Here is a 20,491-nt window from a genome sequence, read left to right as displayed (position 1 = left end):
GGTGGGACCTGTACAAGAAGGACGGGTTGCATCTGAACTGGAAGGGGACCAATGTCCTGGGTGGAAGGTTTGCTCGAGTAGTTCGAGAGGGTTTAAACTAGTATGGCAGGGGGGTGGGAACCTGAGCTGTATACCAGAGGTGAGCGTTGATGCAGGTGAGGCAGTAGCAAGAGGTAGACCAGCTAGTGGGAAGGATTTTCCTGGGAAGGAACCAAGGGATCGGTTAAAGTGTGTTTGCTTTAATGCAAGGAGTATCAGGAATAAAAGTGATGAACTTAGAGCATGGATCAGTACCTGGTGCTATGATGTTGTGGCCATAACAGAGACATGGGTTTCTCATGGGCAGGAATGGTTGCTGGATGTTCCAGGGTTTAGAACATTTAAAAAGAATAGGGAGGGGGGAAAAAGAGGAGGGGGTGTAGCACTACTAATCAGAGAGGGTATCACAGCTACAGAAGCTTCCATTGTCGAGGAAGATCTGCCTACTGAGTCAGTATGGGTGGAAATTAGGAACAGCAAGGGAGTAGTCACCTCGTTAGGGGTTTACTACAGGCCCCCCAATAGCAGCAGGGAGATTGTAGAAAGCATAGGTCGACAGATTTTGGAAAAGTGTGGACGCAGTAGGGTTGTTGTAATGGGTGACTTTAACTTTCCTAATATTGATTGGAACCTCCTTCGAGCAGAAGATTTGAATGGAGCTGTTTTTGTAAGGTGTGTTCAGGAGGGTTTCCTAACGCAGTACGTTGACAGGCCGACGAGGGGAGAGGCCATTCTAGACTTGGTGCTCGGAAACGAGCCGGGGCAGGTATCAGATCTTGTGGTGGGAGAGCATTTTGGTGATAGTGACCATAACACTCTCTCATTCTACATAGCTATGGAGAAGGAGAGGATTAGGCAGAATGGGAGGATATTTAATTGGGGAAGAGGAAACTATGATGCGATTAGACACGAGTTAGGAAGCATGGACTGGGAGCAGTTGTTCCATGGTAAGGGAACTATAGACATGTGGAGATGGTTTAAGGAACAGTTGTTGGGAGTGATGAGTAAATATGTCCCTCTGAGACAGGCAAGAAGGGGTAAGATAAAGGAACCTTGGATGACGAGAGCGGTGGAGCTTCTAGTGAAAAGGAAGAAGGTAGCTTACATAAGGTGGAGGAAGCTAGGGTCAAGTTCAGCTAGAGAGGATTACATGCAGGCAAGGAAGGAGCTCAAAAATGGTCTGAGGAGAGCCAGGAGGGGGCACGAGAAAGGCTTGGCAGAAGGAATCCGGGAAAACACAAAGGCATTTTACACTTACGTGAGGAATAAGAGAATGGTCAAAGAAAGAGTAGGGCCGATCAGGGATAGCATAGGGAACTTGTGTGTGGAGCCTGAGGAGGTAGGGGAAGCCCTAAATGAGTTTTTTGCTTCTGTCTTTACGAAAGAATCGAACTGTGTAGTGAATGAAACCTTTGAAGAGCAGGTGTGCATGCTGGAATGGATAGAGATAGAGGAAGCTGATGTACTGAAAATTTTGTCAAACATTAAGATTGACAAGTCGCCAGGCCCGGATCAGATTTGTCCTCGGCTGCTTTGGGAAGCGAGAAATGCAATTGCTTCGCCACTTGCGAAGATCTTTGCATCCTCGCTCTCCACTGGAGTCGTACCTGAGGACTGGAGAGAGGCAAATGTAATTCCTCTCTTCAAGAAAGGAAATAGGGAAATCCCCGGCAATTATAGACCGGTAAGTCTCACGTCTGTCGTCTGCAAGGTGTTAGAAAGGATTCTGAGGGATAAGATTTATGACCATCTGGAAGAGCATGGCTTGATCAAATACAGTCAACACGGCTTTGTGAGGGGTAGGTCATGCCTTACAAACCTTATCGAGTTTTTTGAGGATGTGACTAGTAAGGTTGATGAGGGTCGAGCTGTGGATGTGGTGTATATGGACTTCAGTAAGGCATTTGATAAGGTTCCCCATGGAAGGCTCATTCAGAAGGTCAGGAGGAATGGGATACAGGGGAACTTAGCTGCTTGGATACAGAATTGGCTGGCCAACAGAAGACAGCGTGTGGTAGTAGAAGGAAAATATTCTGCCTGGAAGTCAGTGGTGAGTGGGGTTCCACAGGGCTCTGTCCTTGGGCCTCTACTGTTTGTAATTTTTATTAATGACTTGGACGAGGGAATTGAAGGATGGGTCAGCAAGTTTGCAGACGACACAAAGGTCGGAGGTGTCGTTGACAGTGTAGAGGGCTGTTGTAGGCTGCAGCGGGACATTGACAGGATGCAGAGATGGGCTGAGAGGTGGCAGATGGAGTTCAACCTGGATAAATGCGAGGTGATGCATTTTGGAAGGTCGAATTTGAAAGCTGAGTACAGGATTAAGGATAGGATTCTTGGCAGCGTGGAGGAACAGAGGGATCTTGGTGTGCAGATACATAGATCCCTTAAAATGGCCACCCAAGTGGACAGGGTTGTTAAGAAAGCATATGGTGTTTTGGCTTTCATTAACAGGGGGATTGAGTTTAAGAGTCGTGAGATCTTGTTGCAGCTCTATAAAACTTTGGTTAGACCGCACTTGGAATACTGCGTCCAGTTCTGGGCGCCCTATTATAGGAAAGATGTGGATGCTTTGGAGAGGGTTCAGAGGAGGTTTACCAGGATGCTGCCTGGACTGGAGAGCTTATCTTATGAAGAGAGGTTGACTGAGCTCGGTCTCTTTTCATTGGAGAAAAGGAGGAGGAGAGGGGACCTAATTGAGGTATACAAGATAATGAGAGGCATAGATAGAGTCGATAGCCAGAGACTATTTCCCAGGGCAGAAATGGCTAGCACGAGGGGTCATAGTTTTAAGCTGGTTGGTGGAAAGTATAGAGGGGATGTCAGAGGCAGGTTCTTTACGCAGAGAGTTGTGAGAGCATGGAATGCGTTGCCAGCAGCAGTTGTGGAAGCAAGGTCATTGGGGTCATTTAAGAGACTGCTGGACATGCATATGGTCACAGAAATTTGAGGGTGCATCCATGAGGATCAATGGTCGGCACAACATTGTGGGCTGAAGGGCCTGTTCTGTGCTGTACTGTTCTATGTTCTATGTTCTAAAACCCTGAAGAATGTGTAGTTGAGAAAAATAGTTGCCTTACATGGCAAACTTATTTTCCTTACTGCCAGTGTATTTGTATGACCTGAGTCCTTGTGCAAAGTTATTGTACTATGTAATTGTTAATTATAAGTTTGTAATGATGTGTTAAACTTTTGGAGCCCAGACCTTATAAATGTTGCTCAGGTTGGCACCTATGTGCACAACTGAGGGAGTGTTAACATGGAACGGTTACCTTTCAATGAGATGCTAAATTCATGATTTCTTCCCTCAGATAGACAAAATCCAAAGTATCCAATGACACTTCTTGAAGAAAAGGAAATCTGTTGTCTTAATGTTCTTGCCAGCATTTATCTTTTAAACGGAATTCACCAAAAAAATTATATAGTCATTTAACTCATTGCTATAAGTAGGTCCTTTCTATGTCTTGTTTCCTACAATACAAAAGCGGCTATGTTTCACCTATCTTCCATCTGACAGGTTTTTTTTTGAGCATTTTGAAGTTGTAACAGACAATCTTTCTCTTTTGTCAATCAACAGGTGCTGCAGTAATTTGCAGTTCTGAAAGTTGGTTAGCAGAGCAGGATATTGCAGAGTTGGAGAGATGAATAGAGAATAAATTGAACACAGCAAAGTTCTGAATAAATCACGAGGCCCCGATGAAGTGCATCTGAGGCCATTGAAAGATGTCAGGGAATGAAGCAAGACTTTGAACTGTTTATTCCAAAAAGCCAGTTGGTAAAGATAAATTGGAGGCAACCTTTTTCTGCATTTCTGTTTGTTTAAGGTTGGACAATAGCCTGGTATCATGTAACTTCTGATTTTGTCCACCCCAGTAAAACACCAGCATCTCCACAGCATATTTAAGGTTGCACATTATAAGCAAGCACCTTTTTAACCCGGATAACCAAAATTTTAGCCTGTTGATCAAGGAGGGCGGCATGGTGCCTTAGTGGTTAGCACTGCTGCCTCACAGTGCAAAGAACCTGGCCTTGATTCCACCGTCAGGCAACTGTCTGTGTGGAATTTGCACGTTCTCCCTGTATCTGCGTGGATTTTCTCTGGGTGCTCTGGTTTCCTCCCCCTGTCCAAAGATGTGCAGGTTAGGTGCATTGACCATGCTAAATTGCCCATAGTGTGCAGGGATGTGTAGATTAGGTGGGTTATAGGTGAATGGGTTTGGCTGGGATGCTCCAAGTGTTGGTAGAACATAGAACATAGAACATTACATCACAGTACAGGCCCTTTGGCCCTCGATGTTGTGCCGACCTGTTGTGCCACCTGTGTGGACTTGTTGGGCCGAAGGGCCTGTTTCCACACTGTAGGGTTTCTATGATTCAGACTGAAGTGAATACCCAGTTAATGCAGGTCTGGCAGCGTCTATGAAGGAAAAAAATCAGAGTTAACATTTCGGGTCTGATGACACGTTCTCAGAGGTCACCAGACCCGAAACGTTAACTCTGATTTTTCTTCTTCACAGATGCTGCCAGACCTCCTGAGCTTTTCCAGCAATTTCTGTTTCTGTTCCTGCTTTACATCATTGACATTTCTTTTGGTTTTTACCCAGCTAATGCCAACCACTATCATACAGTTAACAGACTGTTCTTGCTCTTTGAATGACAATTTAATTTAACACGCACAAACATATTTTCAAAACACGTGAAGTCAGAAACTTACTAAAAGCTTCCAACAGTAGTACGTTTTGAAACACTCCTGGAGGACATTCTTGACAAACGTTTTCAAAATAATCCGATATTGATGACTTGCATCTACCCATTTTAATTTTAGGAAATTTTTTGCTCTCTGTATTTGCTTTAAACTAAAAAAGTTGCTCCATATGCATTATCACCCATGTTTCAGTAGACTATATTATCCCACAATGATGATGAAATATTAAATTCGTATGCTTATACCTACTGTATAAAATCACACCTTAGATTTGACAGGCAAAATCTTGTATCCGTTCTGTAACTGAGCAGTTAGTTCAACAGCTAATGTACTTTTTCATAACCTATTCATCATTTTTGTTATTAGCAAAGTATGAAATTCCAGATACATTTTTTGACTGCTTTGCAACTTTTACGTTTTTCAGGACGGATACATCAGGCGATGGTGACATCATTAAATGAAGATAATGAAAGTGCTACTGTAGAGTGGATTGAAAATGGAGATACAAAAGGAAAAGAGGTAAATTTCTTCATTTGTCAGGTGACTTCAATATTATAGAATAAACCATTTCATTGAAAATAATTTTAAAATGAGATACTTATTGAAGTCATTATGCCCTATTGCCACTTCACTAAGGTTTCATGCAAGCAGCGCTTTCGTGTATCACAGCCTAGCTAGTAAATCTGTGTGATTGCCAGTTACTTAATACATTTCTGTCTTTTGGATGTCATAAAACCTTAGTGCTGCTCCAATTCTTAGTTGTAAAAACGGTTTGATTGCCTGTAGTTGCATGATCTGACCACTGAATGTCACTGGAATGTTTAACTTGAGCATTTTGCCGTAAGCCAGTGGTGTAACATGTTTTTAAAGGTCTAAATTTTGGAATCCATATGTAGTACAGCTATACATGTTTATCATTATTAAGTGTGTGACTTCATTTGTATAAACTTGAAAAATAAAATGTCTTTGCTGATTTTTCATATAAAATTACAGTAACTCTAAGATATTTTCTAACCAACCTGTTTAGAGATGTTATTACATATCTAATATTCTTAAGTACATTTGTAGCTCAGGTTGTGGATGCTGTGGTTGATTTGTTCATCGAGCTGGTTCACTAGTTTGTAGACGCTTCATTACGCTGCTGGATAACATCAGTGCAGCCTCTGATGAAGGATTGTTGTATTTTCTTGCATGCTGCTTGAATTCTGGGGTTGATTGGAGTTGATTACCTCATTTCTGGTCTGTCTTTGCAGTGGTGTGTGTATATAGGGTCTAATTCTGTGTTTATTGATGGCCTTCTGGGTGGAGAACCAGACTTCTAGGAATTCCTGTGGTCATGTCAGTTTGGTTTGTCTTTGAATGGGACAACGTCAGGATCCTAACTGGTGGTTCTCCTTGTCTGTATGTATGGAGATGAACATAGAACAATACAGCGCAGAACAGGCCCTTCGGCCCTCGATGTTGCGCCAACCTGTGAACTAATCTAAGCCCCTCCTCCTACACTATCCCATCATTTTCCATATGCTTATCCAAGGACTGTTTAAATGCCCCTAATGTGGCTGAGTTAACTACATTGGCAGGCAGGGCCTTCCATGCCCTTACCACTCTCCGAGTAAAGAACCTGCCTCTGACATCTGTCTTATATCTATCACCCCTCAATTTGTAGCAATGCCCCCTTGTACAAGCTGAAGTCATCATCCTTGGAAAAAGACTCTAACTGTCCACCCTATCTAATCCTCTGATCATCTTGTATTGGTTGTGTCTTTTTGTTGCTAATTGGTGTTCGTGTATTCTCATAGCCACTTTTCTTCCTGTCTGTCCAATGTAATGTTTGTCTCAGTCCTTGCACTAATCTTGTGTATTAAGTCGGCTGTATCCAGAGTGGGTGAGGGGCCTTTGGTTCTTGTTAGCAGTTGGCGTAGGGTTCATGTAGATTTGTGTGCCACTCTGATGCCCAGTGGCCATAGGAGTCTTGTGGTCAGTTCAGATTCCTTCTTGATGTATGGTAACACGACAAGTGTGTCGGGGACTACTGCATCTTCCTGTTGTTTGTGTGACAGGCATTGTCGGATCCAGCTGTTTGGGTATCCGTTGTCTCTAAAGGCTTGGTGGAGATGTTCTTCTTCAGTTAGGTGTAATTCTGGGTTGCTGCAGTGTGCTGTGGCTCGTTTGAATAGTGTTCTCATGCAACTTTTGTTTATGGGTATTGGGGTGGTTACCCCTACGAGAATACACGAACACTAATTAGCAACAAAAAGACACAACCAATACTGTTGTTGAAATTGAAGACCTGAGCAATTTTGTGGCCTTTCTGTATACTTTGATCCGGAATTCCCCGTTAGCCCTGCATTCTACCATCATATCCAGGAATGCTAAAGTGGCTCTGAACCTCTGTCTCTTCCCCCACCCTCCCCCTCTCGTCCACAAGAGTGACAGCACACCGAGCACATGTAACAAGAGTCTTAAAATCCTAATTGCTCACAGAGTGGCCATTCAGCTGATTGCTCTTCAAGTTGTTGGCGTGGATGCAATTTAGTTGGTCCCATTCCTCCACCTATACCTGAAGCCTTATGCGATTATTCTTCCCTAATGCCCATCTGATTTCAAAGAGCAGTACAACACCGGAACAGACCCTTCTGCCCTCCAAGCCTGCACCGATATGCTGTCCTTCAGAACTAAAACTCCCTACCTTCTGGGGAGCGCATCCCTCTATTCCCATGCTATTCATGCATTTGTCAAGACCCCCTTTAAACGACATTATCGTATCTGCTTCCACTACCTTGCTCAGCAGCAAGTTCCAGTGGAAATTTAGAAAGTTAATGAGGACAGACCAGTCACTAATGCAGGCTAGCAATATGTGTATGGTAATCCTGTGTGACAAGAGGGAATAGAACGTGCTCACAAAAGAGTATATCAGTAAATAGAGGCAGGGTGGGACAAATAGTGAAAAAGCAGAGTTAAAGGCTTGTTCTGAATTGCATCAAGCAACAAAAGCACAAATAGAAATGGTGAGAAATGGCATGCTTTTTGATTAATACCAGAAAACAATGCGACATTACTCTGACACAACAGTATTACTTTATGGTCTAGACAGCCTGCAGGTTAATTTTAAATCCCGTCATTTTTAATTATAAAATGTTGCTTGCCGAATCTAAAATTTGTGGGAAAAGACAAAAAAGAAGTCACGGGCAAGCAATTGCATTGTCATAAAGGGGATTGTATTATCTCATTGTGTCTGTTTCGCCTTCCTGAACCATATTCTCTTTGAAATAGTGTAGAAAACATTAGATTTGTTTTTATGATTCCCAGGATAATTTGATTTTGTCTATGTTTGCTTTGTATGTTTACTAAACTGCCATGAAATATTTACAACATTTTTGGTCCAGTTATATTGTGGTCGCAGAAACTGAAATTTCTGAAGTGTCTTTTTTATTGACTGAAGAATAAGGCGAATGCAATCAATAAATATCTTTTAAAATTTCGTTGTTTGCTTTGTAACTTTGTCCCCTACAGGGATGGCAAATGGATCCAGGGAGAGTTAGCTGATTGGATCCAAAATTGGCTTGACGGAGGAGACAGAAGGTGATGGGAGAGGGTTGTTTTTCAGACTGGAGGCCTGTGACCAGCAGTGTGCCATCAGTGTCAGTTATGGGTCCACTTTTGTTTGTCATTTGTATAAACGATTTGGATGAGAATATAGCAGGCATGGTTAGTAAATTTGCAGATGATACCAAAATTGGTGAAATAGTAGACAGTGAAAAAGGTAGAGTACAACGGGATTTTGGTAACTGGACCCGTGGGCTGAGGAATGGCAGATGAAGCTTAATTCTGATTAAATGCTGGGTGTTATATTTTGATAAGACAAACCAGGGTAGGAGTTGCACAGATAATGGTAGGGCCCTGACGAATGTTGTCAAATAGAGAGACCCAAGGGTGCAAGCACCTTTTAAAAGTTCCTTAAAAGTGGCATCAGAGGTAGACAGGGTGGTGAAGATGATGTTTGGCAAGCTTGCCTTCATTGATCAGAGCACTACATAAAGGAGTTGGGGAGTCAAGTTACTATTGTACAAGACATTTGTGATGCCACATTTGCAATACTACCTACAATTCTGGTCACCCCGCTGTAGGAAGGACGTTATTAAAGGATACAAAAAAGACTTACAAGGATGTTAGTGAGACTGGAACGTTTGACTTATAAGGATAGACTGGATAGGCTGGGCCTTTTTTTTAAATCCGGAGCATGGGTGCCTGAGGGGTGACCTTTAAAGAGGTTTATAAAGTCACGAGGGACATTGATAAGGTGAATAGCCAAGATCTTTTCCCCATGATAGATGGGTTCCAAAATTAGAGGGCGCAGGTTTAAGGTGAGAGGGGAAAGATTTAAAAGGGATCTGAGGGGTAACTTTTTCACATAGTGTGGTTTGTACCTGGAATTCGCTGCCAGAGGAAACGGGTACAATTACAACACTTGAAAGACATTTGGACAGGTAAATGTTTAGGAAAAGTTTAGGAAGCTATGGGCCAAATACAGTTAATGGGGACTAGTTCAGTTTAGGAAACATGGTCAACACAGAAGGGTTGGCTGCAAGGCCTGTTTCCGTGCTGTATACCTCCGTGACTGTATGACTCTACTGGTCTCATTGGTACTGGAGCCCTTTGGATTGACATTGAATAATTATTCAAATGCTTAAGAAATGACTTTGCATAACTCCAAAGTTTATTGAATGTATAATCTGTACTTTTCTTCCCCCAATTAATAGATTGACCTTGAAAGCGTTTTTGCACTTAATCCAGACCTTGCACCTGATGAGGATATTGAGCCAAGCCCTGAAACACCTCCCCCTCCAACACCTTCCATCAAAACTAACAAGATAGTAAAGGTCTGTTAATTCCTTTTGATATTTATGTATTTGTAATTTATCCTAGATGTTATTTTTTAATCTCCATGTACCTTAGGAGTAAGCATTATTGGTGGAAAGAAATGTCATTTTCTTTTGACTTTTTTTTTAAAAGAAAAGAATGTCATTGACAGCAATACTTAGAATGTAGAACATAGAATGCACAGCACAATACAGGCCATTAGGTCAGCACAACATCATGGGCCAATTATACTACTCTAAGATCAAACTACCCTGTATACTCTACATTTTACTATCATCCGTGTGCCTATCCAAGAGTCGCTTCAATATCCCTAATGTATCTTGACTCCACTACCACCGCTGACAGCGCATTCCATGCGCACACCACGCTGTGTTTTTTAAAAAAAAGTTACCTCTGACATCTCCTCTATACCTTCCTCCCATCACCTTAAAATTATGCCTCCCTGCGATAGTCATTTCCACCCTGGGGAAAAAGTCTCTGATTATTCACTCTATCTATGCCATCATCATCTTGTACACTTCTATCAAGTCAGCTCTCATCCTTCTTCACTCAAATGAGAAAAACCCTAGCTCCCTCAACCTTTCATAAGACTTGCCCTCAATTCCAGGCAGCATCCTGGTAAATCTCCTCTGCACCCTCTCTAAAGCTTCCACATTCTTCCTATAATGAGGTGACCAGAACTGAACACCATATTCCAAGTGTGGTCCAACTAGGGTTTTTGAGCTGCGACATAACCTCACGGCTCTTAAGCTCGATTTCCCCTGCCAATGAAAGCCAATACACGCACACACCTTCTTAACAATCCTGTCAACTTGGGTGGCAGCTTTGAGGAATCTATAGACGTGGATCCAAAGATCCCTCTGTTCCTCCACAGTGCCAAGAATCCTGCCATTAACCCTGTTTTCTGCATTCAATTTCGACCTTCCAAAATGAATCCCTTCTCACTTCTTTGTTGTAATTCCAGTCAGTATATCTGTCCTCTTTGCTATCTGACTGTGGTACCAGAACATTGTCTTGAAATGCTCTTGCATATTTAGTTTATTCACAATTGAGGTATTTTGTTTCCTATCAAATTACATGATCAATTTAAACCGGACCTTTCCTAGAGTTTTCTGAATCCTGGGGAAGTTATTCACAGACTTGCTGTCAGGAATGGTTATTTCATAAGACCATGTCAGCTCCAGTGAAGATCCAACAAATGGATTTTTTTGACGCAACTGTTGGCAATTCTGTAGAGTTCACGTACATGACAATTGATACCTCATCAGAATGATAGATGCAGCACAGAAAAGGCTGTTCAGCCAATTGTGAATCTGGCAACTCTTGAAATAATTATCCAGTTAGGCCCACTCCCTCTGTCTTTCCCTGCAGTCCTTCATAATTTTCCCTGTAAGTATTTACTCAATTCTCCCTTTTTTGTAAGTTTTTGAATCAGTTTTTGCCATTCTTTTAAGCCGTGCATTTTTTCAATCATTTTCACAGTGTTTAAATGATAAAACAAAAGTTCGTGCTCATCTTGCCTCTAGTTATAGACCCTTATTTACTCCGTCACAACTGTTTGAACACTTACGAAGTCTTCTGCCTTTAAACATCCCTGATCAGAGGAGAACAGTCCAGTTTCTCTAGTCTGTCCATGTAATTGAAGTTCCCACATCTTTGCTCTTGTGCTGATATTTAGCATAGCCTCCTGCTTTTGTATTCTGTTCATTTGCTTCTCAAAAAGAGATTCTCTGCACTTTTTAATAGCCTCTATTCTGTTGTCCTGTCCCTTTAAAGATCTCTTTTTTTTCTATTACTGCCCCATTTTAAAATTTGTCCCAATTAATTTACTTAACTTTTATTCTGGTATCAAATTGCTTTTGTCCATTTTACTGCTATGCCTTCATGTAGACAGTTACTAGTTTTAACTATTTATTATATTAAGTTTTGTTATTTGCGGCCTTTGAAATTAGGCCCTATATAGTTATGTTTAAATGCTTAATATAATACCAACTGTTGGGGGGCACTATTTGAAAGCAGATATTCACAGCTATTTTACAGTCTGTCTCCACAAATTTTAAATGTATGTTCCTGTTACTCCTTAGTCAATGTGACACTCTTTAGACAATACAAAATTTCAAACGCATGATATCAACCAACCCTGTCAATAAATTCTTCTGTTCCCCATTCCAGACTTCCCACCCAAACCATTACTGTCTAATAGCAAAAGCAGGGTTTTCATCTGGATTTAACAACTTGTACTTTTACCTGCTGTCATTTCTCATCTATTTGAGCATTCCAAACTGCACAAACCACCCCCTCAATTCCTGTGCCCACCACCCTTCTCTTGTTTCTTTCACTTCAAAGATAATGAACATCGAAGCAGGGGAGCACGAATAAGCCATTTAGCACTTCCAAACCTCCTCCTCCATGATATATCATCAACCTCAACACTCTACCTTTTAACTATTGGTGCTGCTTTTTGTACTCTGCGAATAATATCCTCAAAAAAAAACACCTGACAGGTTTTGTCAAATGTAATTTTCCCTTTTAACAAATCCATGTTGACCTGCCCAAAGTATCGAGTTAGTAGATTCTTTTATACTGATGATAATATTTCTCCAACTACTGCTGTCAAGCTAGAATATTGTTAGTTCTCCATATTTCTCCCTGCTTCCTTAATTAGTAGGGTCATGTTTACAAGTGCAGTTCCAGAATCTACAGAATTTTGATAAACCGCATCTAGCATTTTTTCCAAGACTCTGGGGGCATTGGATGCTGGGGATGTGCCACCTTTACATTTTTGTTCATCTTGTCTATACTTTTTTATCAAACTAATTTCTTACAGCTCCTCCTTCTCACTGGTCTCTTGAATTATTTTGGGGAAATGCCTTTCTCCATGAAAATAGGCCTAAAGTAATTTTTTAGCTTGTGGGCAGTTTCCCAGTATAAATTCTCCGATCTCTGACTGTAATGAACATATACTTTTACTTTTCTCTCCTTTTTTTAAGTATCTGTAGAAACTTTCTTTCTTGCTAGTTTAAAATCTCATTCTATTCTCCCTTTATAAGCTTCGTGCTCATTCTCTGCTAGGTTCTAAAATACTGCCACTCATTGACTTACAATGTTTTTCTTACAACTTTAGACCTTTTCCTTTGGTTTAATACTATCTTTAACTTCCTTTGTTAGCTATTTTTGACTCCCCTTTCCCAGTTTGGGTATATGCACATTTGTTATTGTAAATACTACCCTTGCCTGTCTATTGTCATATCTTTTAAATGTGGTTACCCAGTTCACCACATTCAACTTGCTCCTCGTACCTTCATACCTTTCTTTGTTTAGATTCAAGACCCTATAGTTTTAGATTGAGCTATATCAGTGAACTTACAGCACAGTTATTAATTGTGGGTGGGGAGGGAAGGGAATAATTTCAAATTTTAGCTTCCCCTTGCTATTTCTTCCCTTTACCCAAACAGAGTCTACATCTTGTTCTTCAGATCTGAGATCCTCTTGCACTAATATATTGATCCAATCCTTTATTAGCAGCTCTATATCACTTACTTTTCATTGTTGCTTGTCTTAAACTAACTGTCTCATATCCTTACTATGTATTCATTATAACAGTTATATTAAACCTGTTTCTGTCAGTCGTGTTATAGCCAATTCACATTGCTGGAACATGTGTTATCGCAGAACCCCCTGTAATTCCTTTTGTGCTATCAGTTCATCTCCTTATTGAGAATACTGTATGTATTCTGATCGAGTATCTTTAATTCTGTCTCTTGATTATTATTCTGAACAAAAATCAAATATGTTCAGAGCTTTGCATTCATCAGGAAGATTCACAAAAATTGCTGAAGGGAAAGTAACATTTATACTATATGAAAGGAGAAAACTGATTGTATGGCAAGGGGATGTGATTCCATAACTGAACAGCATTTGCTAAATAAACCTCTGTGCAAAGTATTAGACTGACAACCAATTTAGGACTGTCAGTCAGACACACTTAAATGTTCTGGAAGATGCACGTATGAGATCATAAGAACATCATAAATTGGTGTTAAAGCAGGCCCCTCAAGCTTGCTCTCCCATTCAATTCGACCACGACTTACCACATCTCGGCCTCCACTCCACTTTGCTGCCTGTCCTCATTACACTTCAACCCATTACTATATAAAAATCTGTCTATGTCCTAGTGTCCACTACAATCTGGAATAGAGAATTCTATTCATCAACTGCATGTAACCTTTACAGACAGGACTTGCATACACTCTCTGCACCTGTTCTCTTGTTTGAACTCCCTCTCAAGTTTCCACACCCTGCTTAGTCTGTGTAAACCAACGTGCTAGCATCGTCTTACAAATCTGGATCGGTTGCGGTTTAACCTGGCACTTTTGTACAAATTTCAGCACCCCCAAAACCTACATCATTTTTCTACTGCTTTTATTCATTCATTCAGTCTTATTTCTGTACTCTTTAGCATGTGGTACTGTTGTTGTTTTAAATTGTGGGTGTTACCCCTCTCTCTGCCCATCCCTTGCTCTCTCTCTCCCTTGCCCACCCTCCCTCCCCTTTCTTTTTCATGATTTCTGTGTCTCGCTTTCGTTTTCTCTGTCATGTGTGCTTTCATGCTGTCTCATTTGCTGTCCCCATGCTGTGCCCCAAAAATGTCAATTCCTTTTTGCTTGTTTAGCCTTTTGACAGATATACTCCTCAGCTTTGATTTCTATCCTGCTTTTGTCACCCTCCCCTCACTAGAGACTGCATAAAGTTTTTAACCACTCCTTGATGTACAATAGTGTAGGCTTCCAACAATTTTTATAAAATTACAAGCATGTGTCTGATCACATATCTGTGTTCCTTATCATCTATATCTTATGCATAGCACTTGAAAACCATTTACTTTTTTTATTATTGGATGAATTTCCACCACAAATATGGCTTGTTGGAAACAGGGGATTTGATGGCCTCGCCTGCATCCCTTGACTTAAATTTATGTAATTATGTCATTGCCTGTGTTTTCTTCTAAAGAATCGCCGAACAGTGGCTGCTAAGAATGAAACTCCTGCCAAAGATAACCGAGGTAACTTTAGTGTGGGGTGATGGTGCATCTTCCGTTGTTTTGATTATTATACATAATATTGTGTCACAGAAACTGACATGACTTTTATGTTCTTTGTTAGCTTGCTGCTTTGTATACTGTTACATCATATTTTTACCCTTTGATTTGGGAATTAAATTCCTCAAGGTGAACTCGGAAATTAGGATCAACCTGGCTGAGAACCTTGACTATTAGTATGTTACACTTTCATCTTTGACATTAAGGGAGCTTGATTTTTCATGTCATTCGTGATATTAATGCTGGAGTCGGATATAGTTGTGGAAAGTTCTTCAGGAAGGAGCCATTAGAGGATGTTGATAAAACTAAATATCCCCTCCTCCTTTACCATTCAATTTTGTGAAACCTGATATAACTTTTATCCATGTGAAATTATTGATTAACACCAGTTTTACTGATTTATCTCCATGCTATTTTGAATCCAGTACACACAGTTTTTTTTTAAAATACAGAGTCCTTACTTTTAAATTCTGGAATTCAGAAAACTGTAATTTACAATGTGAAATAACTTCTTTTATAACACAGTCCAAAACTACACCTGGTTCGAATGAAGATAGCAACAGTAGACTCACTTAAATTTAAGGAACTATTGTAAAAATTGACGTGTTAGGTAGTTTGACAGAACGTTGAAATAAGTTTCCACAAACTTGAATTCAGGTTACATGCATGACATGAGTTTACATTTTACATTTAGTTATATCTGCATCCGCATTGCCTCATTTCCAAAGAACTTGCCACAACTCCAGCAGACTAAATATTGCCAGTCAGCAGAGAGAAGATCAAGCTCTTTTTATGCAAAATATGGAAGTGCAGAATGTTAATATTTCCAGATATTAACTAGTTTAAAACTGGCACCATTGTTTGGATGATTATCTACATACAACAATGACTACACTTCAAAGTATTTCCAATGATCATGAAATGTTCTATATAAATGCACACCATGTTTTAATTATGTCAGTAGCTTATTAAAGCAGATCTTGTTTAAAGTAATTGAATTGTTTTGGCTTGAGCTTGGAAATTTTTTTAGTTATTTTGTACAAAGTGCTTGATGTATTGCTTTAACAGAATTTCCCAAACTGCACATAATTATATTTTTATTCTCAGTTGCATCAACCCGCTCAAGACCAAGTCAGGTTCCAGAACACTCTTCAGCTACCCACCAGAATGGAAGTGCTTCAGATATCTCACCAGCCCAGCCTGGAAAGAAAGATTTTGCACCACCATGTAAGTGCAGTACAGTTGTGCATCTAATATGAAATGCATTGGCTGATCTGCCATTGCAGGGTAGAGGACAAAGACTAATTGGACTGTGGTGCAGACATATGATTTATTACTTCTGTTGAAGAATCACTCTGTTTATATATTTTCCATTCTAATTACCTGTATCCACATTCTAACAAAAGTATCTATATATGCCTGTTTTATTTTTTTTCTGTGCTCAATCTAGCCACTGGGTTCCAACAATTCTCTCATGCTTCTTGGGTTTTCTTTTCTGTTTTTTTATCTTTCATTAATGAGTTCCTATAAAACATTTAATTATTTTTTTAAAGACTAAGAATTTAGATTGGACACAATTCAGAGAATGTTTACTAGACTAACACCTGTAATTTGTGGGTTGACTCATGAGGAAAATTTTTTGGTAGGGTAGACGTGTACCTGCTGAGTTTAGAAAAATACAAGGCGATGTGACTGAAACCAGTAAAATCCTGAGGGGTGATAGGATGAAGAGGATGCTTCCTGTTATGGGAGAATCTAGAATTAGGGTTCACTGTTATATTAAAAAAAAATGTGGCCCATTTTAAAACTGAAATTAGATAAAATTATTTCTGAGGATCTTGAGCTTTTTAAACTCCTTGCCTATTTTTAAGACAAAAGATTCTTGTTAAGTAAATGTTGAAAGGAAGTAGCAGGAATGTGGATTTGAGCTTGCAGGTGGATTACCCATGACCTTATTAAATAGCTGTGCACCCTTGGGGTTGAGTAGCCTTCTGTTACTCCCGATTCATATATTAATATGCTTAAATTTAACTATTAAGTTGCCTGATGTTGTTGATTTGCTTGCTGAGCTGGCTTGTTTTCATTCAAAAATGTTGTCACCATGCTAGGTAACATCATCAATGAGGCCTCCGATGAAGCAATGTTGTTCTACTCCCCTTTGAATTTATACTGTCCAGTACGTTATGGCCTGTAATGTCATTTCTGGTTTCGCTCTGTACGTGTTTGTATATGGGGTACAATTCCATGTGTTTGTTGATTTGCATTGTGGGTTGAGAACTATGCGTGTAGGAATTCTCATGGGTGTGTGTATTTTGCTTGGACTACTATGGATACCTTGTCCTAATTAAACTGATGGCCTTCATTGTTCGAATGTACTGATATTGAGGAAAGTTTGTCGTGGCGTTTTGCTGCTAGCTGATGTTTGTGTGTTCTGATGGCTAGTTTCCTTCCTGTCTGTCCAATATAACGTTTGTGGCAGTCGTTGCATTGTATTTTGTATACGACAGTGGTTCTGCATGTTGTGGGAATGGGGTCATGAATGGGTATCCCTGCAACTTCATCTGCAGGGGCCGACTAAATAGACAATAACAAGAGGACAGTACATCGTAACACGCTGGCCACACTGACCTATATGAAGAACATATGCGATCTGACAACGAGACTCCTATGATCACTAGAAATAATTGTAGCACACAAGCCCACATTCTCTCTACGACAAACACGAATTAAAGACCCCAATTGTACCAAGCTTACAAAATACCATGCAATGACTGCCACAAACATTACATCCGACAGACAGGAAGGAAACGAGCCATCAGAATACATGAACATCAACTAGCAGCAAAACGACGCAAGAAACTTTCCTTGTTATCAGTACACTCGGACAATGAAAACCATGAGTTTTACAGGGAAAACAACTATAGTAGTCCAAGCCAAACATAGAAACTCATGGGAATTCCTAGGGGCATGATTCTCAGCCCATAATGCAATCAACAAACATAGGATTTGACCCCATGTACAAACCTGTACAGAAAAAAAACCAGAAATGACATTACAGACCATAACGTACCGGACAGTATAAATTCAAAGTGGAGTAGAACAACATTGCTTCATTGGCGGCCTCACTGATGATGTTACCTAGCATGGTGATGAAACGTCTGAATGAAAGCAAGCAGCTCAGCTAGCAAGTCAACAACTTCACCTACAATCTGAGCTACAAATCTTTGCTGAAACGGTGAGTTGCCTTGTAGGGCTGGAGAACCTAGGAGATGAGGAAGGGTGAGGCCATGAAGGGATTTTAAAACTAGGACAAGCAAATTAATAACAGTTGAACTTTGATATTAACTTACTTGACCTTCGTTGACATAAAATGTCCATACAAAAAGTCTACAGTTGAGACCAGTAGTTCTAAGGTATAACAGCTCTGAAACAGACACTGACTAATTTGACTTTACAAAATGCTCGTTCAGCTTTGGAAACATATTAAGTCTTTCCGGGACAAATGGGTGGATAGTGGAAGAGGAAAACAGGTTGTGGGTGAGAGACTGCCCCTTGTTGGAGAGATGGCAGACAAAGGACTAGCTATGTGATTGTGTGTGTGTGTGTGTGTGTGTGTGTGTGTGTGTGTGTGTGTGTGGTATCTCTGGGCAGCTTGGGGGCTTGCAGGTGCTCCAAGCATCTAAATCTGAGGAGCCTACTGACTCTCACAGCTACCTAGAATACACCTCCTCCCACCCACCTTCCTGCAAAAATGCCACCCCCTATTCCCAATTCTTTCACCTCCGCTGCATCTGCTCCAAGGATGAGGCATTCCACTCGCGTATATCTCAGATGTCTTCGTTTTTCAAGGATCGCAACATTCTTCCCCACCCCAGTGGTCGAGAACACCCTCTACCGTGTCTCCCACGTTTCCCGCAACTCATCCCTCACACCCCCTCCCTGCAATAAAAACCAAAACAGAAGCCACCCCCCCACCGTCCTCACGTACCAACCCATCATCCTCCAACACTTCTGCCATCTGCAATCCGACCTCACCACCAAAGACATTTTTCCTCCCCGCCCTTATCTGCTTTCCGGAGGCACCATTCTCTCCATGACTCCCTTGTCTGCTCCACACCCCACTCCAGCCAAACCACACCCAGCACTTTTCATGCAACCGCAAGAAGTGCTACACCTGCACAACTCCTAATGTGGTATAAGCATCCGCTGTTCCCATTGTGGCCTCCTCTACATCAGGGAAACCAAGCGAAGGCTTGCGGACCTCTTTGCAGAGCACCTACGCTTGGCTCGCCCTAACAACTGCACCTCCCAGTCACGAACCATTTCAACTCCCCCTCTCATTCCACAGATGACATGTCCATCCTGGGCCTCCAGCAGTGCCATAATGATGCTACCCGAAAGTTGCAGGAACAGCAACATGTATTCTGCTTGGGAACCCTGTACCCCAATGGTTGTGACGTCCACATTGATAGCTTCAAAATCCCCCCCCCCTCCCCCCCCACCCCACATACCAAAACCAGGCCATCTCGTCCCCACCTCTGTAACCTGTCCCACTTCCCACCTATCCCCTCCTCCCACCTCAAGCCCCACCCCACCTCCTACCTACTAACCTCATCCTGCCCCCTTGACCTGTCCTCCCTGGACTGACCTATCCCCTCCCTACCTCCCCACCTACACTCACCGTTACTGGCTCCATCCCCGCCTCTTTGACCGGTTTGTCTCCTCTCCACCTATCTTCTCCTTTGTCCATCTTCTATCTGCCTCCCCCTCTGTCCCTATTTATTTCAAACCTTCCTTCATCTTCCCCCATTTCTGAAGAATGGTCTAGGCCTGAAACATCAGCTTTCCTGTTCCAATGATGCTGCTTGGCCTGCTGTGTTCAACCAGCTCTCCAGCGTCTGCAGTTCCTACTATTTCTGAATCCAAGGCAATGGTTAATTGTCCAAGTCGCAGTTTTTTTGTTTTGTTAATGAGACAACAAATTTGGATTGAGCCAAATAATTTAAACCAAGCCCTTAGATACCAAAAACCATGTAATTTTAAATCTGATGATTTTGACAACATAGGGCCAATCCTGTTCTAAGAAATAGATATGTCATCAAGGGTATAAAAGAAAAGAATTTGGAAAATTGAGAGAGAACAAGCTGCCTACTGATAAGAGATCAGATCTCTCGGCTCTTGGAGAAAGCATCATCGAATTAATAAAGGTACTGCAGCACTCTTGGTTAATGTTCCAGACACAAGAATTCACAGAGAGAATATTCCTGACAGAATATCAACGGATAAGGCAGAGACCATTTTGGAAAATGCAACCTGGCTGTAATTTCGAGAAACTAAGTTTTTAATTGTTTTTATTTAGGTGTATATAATTGGGATGTGTATTTATTGGAATAGCATACCATTAGAATCTTGTTTTATTCAGGAATAGTTAGCACTTAGAGGGGAATTGTTGGTTTGTTAATAGTTCAGTTACTTTGCTCACAGTTAGAGTTAGATAAATAAATTTTTACTTATTGATTACAGATTCAGTGTCAGGAGTTTATTTAATTTAACCACTTCTTTATAACAGTTTGGGGGTGAGAGGCTGGTTATACCACTTTTCACACTTCTTTTAACGGATTATCGGGCAAGGCAAGCCACTCTGGATGCTTTGGTTTTAGTTATCAGACGGGGGGTTGATTTTCACTTTATAACAGCATTTCACAGGTGTGTCGCAATGTTAGTGAATTGACTGTGAGAGGATATAATGAGAGGATATAATGAAAGGA

The 20,491-nt window shown here is 41.0% G+C and overlaps 1 protein-coding gene across 3 annotated transcripts in view; it reads left to right on the top strand.

Annotated features, from left to right (window-relative positions):
* kif2a (kinesin family member 2a) overlaps positions 1-20,491 on the top strand; it is a 147,458-nt gene that overhangs the window by 35,926 nt on the left and 91,041 nt on the right. For all 3 annotated transcript variants that reach the window (XM_048535925.2, XM_048535916.2, XM_048535907.2), the window contains exons 2-5: positions 5,169-5,263; positions 9,505-9,624; positions 14,636-14,687; positions 15,831-15,950. In XM_048535925.2, coding sequence (XP_048391882.1) covers positions 5,169-5,263; positions 9,505-9,624; positions 14,636-14,687; positions 15,831-15,950 — 387 coding nt within the window. The remainder of the gene's footprint in view (positions 1-5,168; positions 5,264-9,504; positions 9,625-14,635; positions 14,688-15,830; positions 15,951-20,491) is intronic.

This window comes from Stegostoma tigrinum, chromosome 1, assembly GCF_030684315.1.
Source record: "Stegostoma tigrinum isolate sSteTig4 chromosome 1, sSteTig4.hap1, whole genome shotgun sequence".
In the NCBI taxonomy this organism is placed as follows: Eukaryota; Metazoa; Chordata; class Chondrichthyes; order Orectolobiformes; family Stegostomatidae; genus Stegostoma; species Stegostoma tigrinum.
This window is presented reverse-complemented; position numbering and strand designations above follow the sequence as displayed.